Genomic DNA, 10290 nt, shown 5'->3' on the forward strand with positions numbered 1-10290 from the left:
ACTAGAATTTTCCTTTGGATACTGGTCGAAGAAGCAGTCAGAACTCCGGGCTGAGCGAGATCCTGAGTTTGCCCCACCATCGAATTACTTTGTGGGTCAAAAAAGAACTGGTCCTTTCAGTAGCCAGCCATGGAGCAGACTGGGATCAGCACCGAGTGACTTGGGGCATTGCTCTGGCCAGAGCCAGGAGCCCAGCTCTTCACACACATCCACTTCTGCCCCTGAAAACCCACCACAAGCATCCACAGTCACTTTCCAAACACTAGATGATATGATATCATATTATAAACAAGTCACATGACCTTGAAAAGCATGCTGGTTGCATTTGTGTCATCAGAAGTCAGGACAGGACTGAGTTTTACGTCTTTCTTCCTGTCCTTTCCCTAGGATGCACAGGCTTGAGGCCAGATTAGTTGGCAGGGAGGAGTGAGTGTTCCCATGGGAGCTCATTGGCTACTTGGCTGTTCATTTTTTATCGCTTGGTATAGAGGGAACTTATCTCCTCTCCTCCATGCTGACCTAGTTGTAACTCATTTGGATTTCCAGGTGTGTGAACGGTAAATACTAATCTGAAATTTGATACTGAGGAACTTGTTTCTTTTTTAGACTATTTTATGTGTATTAATTTTTTGCCTTCATGTGTATATGTGCAACATGTGTGTGCCTGGTGCCCAAGGAGGTCAGAAGAGGGCATTGGATACCCTAGACCTGGACTTATGGATAATTGTGAGCCACCATGTAGGTGTTGGGAACTGAACCCTGATCCTCTACAAGAGCAGCCAGTGCTCTTAATTACTGGTCCATCTCTCCAAGGTGGATATAACCCTGCTGAGGAGCTTATAATCCTGCTTCACAAACACACTCACCCATAACTTCACTTACAGAGCTCCATTCATGCTAGCATGCAGGTGTCTACTCCACAGATTCAATTTCCTGAACAGATGATGGAGCAATATCAGGAGTTTTTACCTGTCCAACAGGCAAATAAGGGTCTATTATAGGAGGCAAAGTGGAAAAAGGAAGCTGGTAGAATACTAGCTAAGCAGTCACATCTGAAGCCATAAAGTCAGAAAGAGCACCTACAGTTCAGAGAGGTAAAAGTTGATTGTTGATCTGTGTCAACATGTTACTCAGTTACCTACATCCCTGTCTATGCAGACATCTGGAGTTGTGCTAAATTACTTGCGCATTCCTGAAGGCCGCTGAGCCTGGTTAGAAACCAATGCTCCTTAGTTTTACCAATTAGAGCTTTGACCTTGTCTTTCTCTCCTGCCTTACTGCCTCCTAGTGCTTCCATTGCTTGAGGCTTCTTGACTCTGTAGCCTGAGTGGGTCAGACTTGGACCCCGTTGTAGGTAGGTCCTTGCCTGTATCCTTATTGAATGGGGATGTTTGGTGCACAGGAATCCAAAGGACATCACTCGCTATGTAGGTGTGTTCAGAAGATTTGCCCATGCAACTGTAGACAGGCAGTCATGAGTTGGCCACCAAGCCTTTGGGAGCAGTGGGTCCTTTCCAACTCAAGGGAAGTCTCTGCAATGCCCTGAAGGAATAGAAAGAGGAGTTGAGGGAAGACCTTACCTCTTTGAGGGTCTCCTTGATGGCTTTGTGTCACATAGCACTGCATTATGAGTTGCAGTGCCTGGTTCTTCCTGTGATGACCTACTGGAATATGGAATGGGTCAACACCTGACTCTAGGTCATGTGGCATCTAAGTGTCAGGTCCAGGACTTAAACAACTTATATCTAAGCTCTAGACTCATGCTTTTTCTAGTACCTTCTGTTCCCAGTCTTCTTTCCCAGTATCAAGAAAGTTTAGATAAATTCCATTCTTCGAAAATTACCTCTGAGCTCCACTATTGTTGGTTGTTTTTCACTCTTTTTTGGGGGGCCCACCAGCCAGCTCCCTAATAAATTCACACACGGATGAAGGCTTATTATTACTTATGAATGTCCAGCCTTAGCTTGACTTAGTTTCTAACCAACTCCTTATCTTAAATTGTCCTGTCTACCTTTTGCCTCTGGGCTTTTCCTGTTACTTCCATAAATCTTGCTCTTACTCCGTGGCTTGCTGGTTGTGTAGCTGGGTGGCTAGCCCCTGATGTCCTCCTCCTCTTCTGACTCCTCGATCTTCCTCCCAGATTTCTCCCTCTATATATTCTCTCTGCCTGTCAGCCCTACCTATCCTTTCTCCTGCCTTGCTATTGCCCAGTTCTTTATTAGACCATCAGGCACAGTAACACAGCTTCATAGAGTTAAACAAATGCAACGTAAACAAAAGTAATACACCTTAAAATAATATTCCCCACCACTCCACAGCAAAGGGAAAGCTAGACATAATGTCATCCTGTCAGTCTCCTCAGGCAGATATATCTTAATATACATCAAAACTCTAACCTAGCTTTTTTTTTTCTCTCAGAAATAACAAATGCATCCTAAAATTCATATGGAAATGCCAGGGACCCAGAATAGCCAGAAAAAAGTTGGAGGACCAAACTTCTTAATTCAAGACTTACTGCAAAGCTATCACAGTACAAATGGTGTGGTACTGGCACAAGAACACAGGCACATATGTCAGTAGGGTAGAATAGAACCAAGGGTTTGTGGGCAGTTGGCTCTTAATGAGGGTGCCAGAACTATCCAGTGGGAAGGAATGCACATTTCACAATTTACTGTCCAGGGCAAAGCAATGAGTTTAGACTTTGGTCTGAAACCATATGTAAAAGTCAACTCAGGATGAACCAGAGACCCAAAAGTAAGGGCTGAAACTATAAAATCAGCCAGCAGAATGAAACAGCTTAGAGGAGAGAAAAAAAGAAGTAGAATTAGTAGACATGGCACAACAATTAGCCAAAGCAGAAAAGAGTCAGGTATGGTAGTGCACTCCTTTAATCCCAGCACTCAGGGAGCAGAGGTAAGTGGATCTCAATGAGTTTAGGGCTAACCTGGACTGCATAGCAAGCTCTAAGCAGAATAAAAGGAAAACAAATGATGTGAATGCTGGAAAGAAAGTACATTTGTAATGCAGAGCACCAAGAAGAGAGTGTGGTGGGATAGGGAGGAGAAGGCAGGAGGGCAGCCAGGCAGTAGTGAGCCTTGAGTGGGCCAGTGGGCATGGGAGGACCCAGCAACCACAAGCCCTGTGGTGGGCAGAAGCAGTCAAGTACAACCACTCATCACTGTCAACTAGTAACTGCAGGCCATATTTTCTCTGGGATTTTGAAGACTGTAAGTCTCTTTTTATCCCCTCTTTAGCACATCAATTATAAAGCTTTTTGGCAAGCCAGCTTATCTTCGTGTTTCAGTCCCTTAGATCAAGCATGAAATCCACTTGAGAGAGTTGTTTCTCGTGGACTAGTTTTGTGTGAGGGTGTCCAGCAGATGTCAGCAGACTCCTGAGAGTGCAGATCCCTGCTCTCAGTGCTGGCTTCCTAGGGATGCACTGAGAAGGGTCACTTTCAGTTCTGTTTCTTTCCTTCTTGGGAGACAGTTTCATGCTGCTCAAACTTGATGTGTAGCAGAAATGATCTTGCACATTTTGTAGTTTATGCAGTTTCATACATGTATGTATGTAATGCATTCCTTTTCCCCTCACCTTCTACCCTTATTTCCTTCCACCCCTGTCAACTCCTCCTTTTTCTCACAAGCCCTTTTTTCACATTCTTTTCATTTTGTTGTCCTGTGATCCACTGATTTTATCTGAGACTGTGACTATGAGTTTAGTGCTGTCTCTTGGAACCTGGACAATGACAATGACTTTTCCCCCAGAATCCGTTGTAGCCAGTTGTTCAGCAAGGAGAGGTGGGGCCCCATGATCCTCTCCCAAGTCAATGATTGCTTCTTGACAGTTCAGTCCTTTGGAGGTCCCGTGCAGGTAGTTGAAACTGCTGTGAGATTATATGTGCTGTGTCATGTGTGCAGTGACTGTGTTGTGCCCTGAAGATGGCATTTCACAGTCCTCTCTGTCTTCTAGCTTTTACGTACTCTGTTCCTTTTCCTGGTGTTCCTGAGCCTAGAGGGATGGGCACTCAGCCATCACTTGTTCCCAGAACCTTGAGCACCATGTGGTGGAATGCCTAGTCACAGAGAGACCAAAGTGTCAATATTGCATTTCTGATCCCCTGTTTGTGCCTCCATCTCCAGAGTGCTAGGATTACAGGTGTACACTATCAACATCTGGTGTATGCTTGCTTTGCTTGGAATCTAACCTGGGGCTTTTGTGCATGTTGGATAAGCATTCTGCCAACTAAACTACATTCCCAGGCCATTTTAGCTTTGTTAGAACCATATTTAAAAAGTGAAATTATTTTTTTCTATTGAGCTTAATATATCCAGAACATCTCAGTACATAGTCAGGATACAAGCACCATGAAGAGATACTTTGTTTCCTTTTTTTTTTTCTTTTTTAGAATTGGGGGGGGATTTTTTTTTTTAAGGTTTTTTCTATTTTTGGACAGAGTCTCTAAGTAACCCTGGCTGTCCTGAAACTTGCTATGTAAACTAGGCTGGCTATACACTCAGAGATAAGTCTGCTTCTACCTCCCAAGTGCTTGGAATAAATATGTGCACCACCACACCCACTTTTGTTTTTATGTGTATGTTTGAGTGCCTGCATGTATGTATGTGTACCGTGTGTGCCTGGTGCCCTCAGATGTTAGAAGAGGGAGTCATCTGGAACTAGAGTTACAGGTAGAGCTGCTATATGGGTGTTGGGAACAGAGTCTTCGGTAAGAATAACAAGCACTTAGAACTGCTAAGCCCTCTATTTTCATATTTAGTCCCCAGAGTGCACTGTAGCCCACAATGTAGCTGGGCTTGCATACTCAGTTTTCACCAGAAACGCTATCTGTATTTAGATGTCATAAAGCAGTTGAAAAAAATTAAATTCATATCCAAGTTGTCCCATACACGTAAGTTTTCTGATAATTGAATTGAGTGAAATTTTAAACTTAAGAATTTTTGTTGGTATGTTTTTTGAGATTTTGGGTTTTGTTTTGTACATGCTTGTCAAATGCACTGTCACTGAGCTACAGCCCCAGCTTCAATTTTTAAGTATAAATTTTTGTTATTGTGTGTATATTTGTGTGTGGAATGTACATGCCACAGCATGCATGTGGAGGTCAGACAACTTGGTAGAGTTGGTTCTCCTGGTCTACCTTTACATGAGTTAGTTCCAGGTTCAAAGTTAGGTTGCCAGGCTTGCTAGGCAAGCACCTTGACTCAGTTGTCTGGCCCTCCTTCCCTACCAGTTTTAAATTTGAATTAGTGAAATTGAAGTTTAATTCCTTTGCTGTGTTAGCCTCTTTTGAGTAGGACTGCTCCAAATGATCATTGTTGGTTTTGTGGCCCCTGTACATTGTATTCCTATTAGTGACCAAAGGGTTGGCAAATTAGTTTCTTCTAGGTGTACATCCAAGACATTCGGTGACTGTCTAACTTGGGAGCAGGAAGTAGTGAAACCTACAGAAGAACATCCCTGTGTTTCATTGGTGCCTTGGGAGAGCAAAACAGACATTTGAGAGGAGACTGCTTTGAGTTCCTTGTTTTCACTGTAACCTCTTCTCTGGGCCTTGTGTGTATTGGTGTAGTTCATTTGAATTGGTGCAGTGAATCATTCTGCTAGCCTGCAGAATTCCCAAAGGAGAATATTCAAATCCATATACATGAGATGCCTGCTGCACTTAGCTATATATTTGCCAGAGACTTGGGTCATTCCCCTGGGTTGCTGTTCAGCTGGCCTGGTTGTGACATACAGATGAGGCAATGGAATTTAGAATCTGGAATGGGGGGTGGGTACTGGTCTTTACAGTTAACACAACAGGGTAGCCACAGCATATGTGGCTCATTTCCTTTTGAGCCAGTGAGGCAAGCTGAGTCAGTTATATGTCAGACTGATCACATAAAATGCTACATAGCCAAGGTGAGTGAGGATATTGAAAATGACTTGTTGACTTGGAAATGGTGAGAGGAGACTCATGTTGGCTGGCTCTGAGGACTCATGTGACTGGTTGAGGCTATGGACATCTGCCTCTATGTTTGAAGAGTGGGCAAGTGTGGTGCATGTGTTACTGGTGAGGACTTCAGTGTGGTGGGGTTGATGTTAATGTCTGGGAAACTGGAAAGTCAAGATGTTCATGTGAAACCATGTTTTCTTAAGAACCCATGCCCCATGCTGGTGTTGGCAGTGCATGCCTTTAATCTCAGCACTCAGGCAGGCAGATCTCTGAGGCTACCCTAGTCTACATAGTGAGTTCCAGGTCAGCCACAGTTATTCAGTGATATGTGGTCTCAAAAACAATTAAATTAAACAAACTCTGACCTCTGGTAGAGCATTGGTGCTCTGCAGTAGTTTCTTATATCCAGGTGCACATATGTGTGTACTGTAAATGAGTGTCCACCAATAGGAGCATTTAAGATCTTATTTCCTTTTCACTCTCATTTAAGTTTCTCCCTCCCCTCCTTTTTCACTTAAATCCATTTTTAACTGCCGTGTTTTCCCATGCTCCAAAAGCCCACATGCTTTTGTCAGTGTGGCCTGGTTTCAAGCATTTTCTCCAGGCTATACTTTGTCCTCTTCTGTGTCTTATTCACTGTCAGCATTAAGCTGCCCTGAGCTGGAGCATGGTCTCCACCTTTCCTTCCTCACCTGCCTCACCCTCTTCACCATTCCACAGTCATTGTGGTTGCGGTTTTGTGAAAAGACCTGACTCTGCCTCCCTACATGGTCTTATGGTTTACAGGTACTCTGACAGCTGTGCAGGACATGTGGTTTCTTGTTTTCCAGCCACAGATAATCTGTACTGTTAAGTCTTTCTCTAGTTCTATAGATGCTATTCTGAATTTCCAGAGAATGGTGGTCAGTGCAGTGTGTAATGTAAGCACCATGGGACCAGTTTGCTTTCATTTAAGATTTCTAAAACTGAGCTGCCCAGTTATTTTTAGTTGTTGCTTAGTAGTTCATCAAAGTAACACAAACACAAACACAGGTCAGCGTTCAGACTTAGTAGGAAGGAACCACCAACCAGGGCATCTTTCAGATTGATTTAACAATTATTATCTTATACTGCCGCCTTCCCTCTGCCTTTGCAATGTCCCTTTGAACATCACTTTGAGAAGTGACATCACTAGGTCACATGGACATTCATTCTTGATTGTTCCTTTCAGGAAATTCATCTCAGTGGGGACTTGTTGACACTGCAGTGGATGTCCCTGCAGAGGAGCCAGTTATTTAGAAGTGTTGGCACCCCAGAACTGCATCACCAGGGTTTCATGTTGAGCCTTGGCATAACATGGAAGCAGACTGCATACTATCTCATCATGTGTGCTAAGATGCACTTCTCTGTGTGACCTATTTTCTTCCGTGCTAGAGAATTCTCTAGCATCTCTCTAGATACCTTTATGTGCCAGGCAGCTCAGAAGACAGCAGGGATGAGCATTTATGTTCCATCACCAGAAGCCATGCTTGTACATAGGGCATTCACACCACACGAATCACCTTCTGCAACCAAACCCTTATAGGTCATCTCTAACTAAAACCAGAGGGAACCAGGAATTAGAGAGGCAGGGCCGGATGACCTGAGAAAGCCTGCTTTCCTTTTGAGTATTGTTACGTGCACTTTTACCCAAATGTGTTCTTGGCTCAGTGCCGCGACAGGGAAGAGAGTGTGTCCTCTCTTTTCAATCTCAACCCAAATTTGCCTCTTATCATATGTGCCTTGCTGTTTTGTGGTATGTGTGCTCACATCAGTGTCACAAAAAACAGGAGTAATATGTTGCACTGTGCTGCCATGGCTGTGACAACTGTGATGTCACTAAATGATGGGACATTTCAACTCCATTATGACCTGAAGTGCTAAGTATGCATTCTGTCAACATGTGCCCTTGGCAGTGCTACATGAAAGGTTTGAATATACAGTAACTATAAGCTTTAGTTCAACAGGCATGATCCTGTTCCATCTGTGGCTCTCTCCAGGTCCCCTGTGCCTCAGAGGGCTCTGTTATTCCATAATGTGTTTTTTCTCTCCTATCTGCTTGGTGCCTTCTTAACTTCAGGGACATCCTTTGATCTGCTTTCTTTGACACTTCTTTGGGTGTTATAGTGGTTTGAATGATAGATGTTCCTCTATATTTTCAGGCATTTAAATACTTGGCCCCCATTTTGTGGCACTGTTTGTGCGTCGGGGGGTGCTTAGGAGATATGCCCTCACTGGAGGAGGTATGTCACTGAGGTAGGTTTTGAGAGCTTATAAAGACTTACACCATTTTGAGTTTGTTCTCTGCTTGTGGCTTGAGGTTTGAAACTCAAGCTCTAAGCTGTTCCTGCTGTCATGCCTGCCTGCTGCTATTCTTCCCCATTGTGATGGTGATGCGTATCTCTCTGGAACCATAAACCCATATAAACCCCTCCCTCCATAAGTTGTCTTGGTCATGGAGTTTTATCACAGCAATAAAAAAGTAACAAGTTGGTACCAGAAGTGGGTATTGCTGTGACAGACCTGTCCATGCTGGTTTTCTGGAGGAATGTGGAAGACTTTGGAGCTTTAGATTCGAAAAGCAGTTGAAGACTGTAAGCAGACCTTACTGGGCCATCCTAGTTGGAACTTGGAAAACAGTAGTGCTGAGAACTATGTGGATTGTGGAGGCCCAACACAAGAGGTTTCAAAGGGGAACTATTAGCCGGGCGGTGGTGGCGCACGCCTTTAATCCCAGCACTCGGGAGGCAGAGGCAGGCGGATCTCTGTGAGTTCAAGGCCAGCCTGGTCTATAGCGCGAGATCCAGGAAAGGCGCAAAGCTACACAGAGAAACCCTGTCTCGAAAAACCAAAAAAAAAAAAAAAGGGGGGGGGGGGACTATTAACAAGTATGCAAGATTGGTATCTTGGCAAAAATGTGGCTGCTTTCCTAAGAACTTGCCTGATTAAATTTAAAAGCCGTGGACTGATTTCTTTGGCAGAGGAGATTAAGACCACCTAGTATTGACTCTGTTGCATAATTATTAGTAACCTTATAAAAAGAGCAAGTGGAGGAGAAAAATACAAAATGTAGTTTGAAGAGAAAAAGAACACCAGGAAACTTAATGTTGCAGTCAAATCTTGTGCTGAAAGAGATAGGAAAGAGAGGTCTGATCTATAGTAAAATAAAGGGAAGAGTGCCCTCGGGGAGAGACTCTATCTAGCTAAACTTCCAACTTGTGGAAAGAAAAGGTCTAGGGAATTTTCTGCTCCTAGAAAGGAACAATAAACAAAAGTACAGCTAATGTGCCTCAGCGGGGGCCAGGGTTCATCCAAATGTGGCAGCTGAACTTGGCAATATTGCCTGTGTGGTGCTGGTTCTAAAGTCATGAAGGATACACTAGTTAAGAGGTTGTGGAATCTTCCTCTGTGGTTTCAGAGAGCTGCTGAAGCCAGGCATTTGGCTGGGGAGTCCCTGTATGGAAGCCCTGAAAAGCCATTGTGTGAAGCTGTGGAAGTGAAGCTAGTGTTGCATTGGAGACCCCAATATGTTGGAGATGCTAGTGCTGTGAGACATCTGCCAAAGGAGAAGAACATAGGGAGTGGGACCAGTCTAAGAGCGAGGCATGCAGCAGAGCTGGAGAGATGTGACCACATAAGCTCTTTGATATCAGACATGGAGCTACAGGATTTGGAGTTTGCCCTGCTGAGTTTTGGTCTTGCTTTGGTCCAGTATTTTCTTACTATGCCCTCAGTCATCCTATTTGAAATGGCAATGTGTGTCTATGCCATTGTATTTTGGATGTATATAATATGCTTTTTTATTTTAGGAGGTTACAGTTGAGAGATTGCCTTGAGCCTCAAAAGAAACTTTGGGCTTTTAAACAGTATTGTGACTAAAAGACTACATGGATTTTAAAAGTTGGACTGAATGTATTTTGCATTATGATATGGCCATGAGACTATGGGGGCCAGGGAGTGAAATATGGTAGTTTTGAATAATGGATGTCCCTCTATATTCTCAGACATTCGAATACTTGGCCCCCCAGTTTGTGGCACTGTTAGGGGGTGTGGCTTAGGGGTTATGTCATTGAGACAGGTTTTGAGAGCTTAAAGACTCATGCCATTTTCAGATTGCTCTCTGCTTGCTGCTTGAAGTTTGAAATGTGAGCTCTCAGCTGTTCCTGCTACCATGCCTTCCTGCTGCCATGTTTCCCCATTGTGACGATGATGCTTATCCCTCTGGAACTGTAAACCCTTCCTTCCATAACTTGTCTTGGTCATGGTATTTTCTCACCTCAATAGAAACGTAACTAATACAGATGTCCATGGCCTTTGAA

At 43.8% G+C, this 10290-nt stretch overlaps 1 protein-coding gene across 1 annotated transcript in view; it reads left to right on the top strand.

Annotated features, from left to right (window-relative positions):
• The window catches only part of Ccdc174 (coiled-coil domain containing 174), a 29176-nt gene extending 18886 nt beyond the window's left edge, over nt 1-10290 (top strand). The window contains exon 11 of the mRNA XM_052722272.1: nt 6-10290. Coding sequence (XP_052578232.1) covers nt 6-301 — 296 coding nt within the window. The 3' untranslated portion in view covers nt 302-10290. The remainder of the gene's footprint in view (nt 1-5) is intronic.

The sequence above is a fragment of the Peromyscus californicus genome, unplaced genomic scaffold, assembly GCF_007827085.1.
Source record: "Peromyscus californicus insignis strain IS unplaced genomic scaffold, ASM782708v3 Scaffold_6__1_contigs__length_162567912, whole genome shotgun sequence".
Lineage (NCBI taxonomy): Eukaryota > Metazoa > Chordata > Mammalia > Rodentia > Cricetidae > Peromyscus > Peromyscus californicus.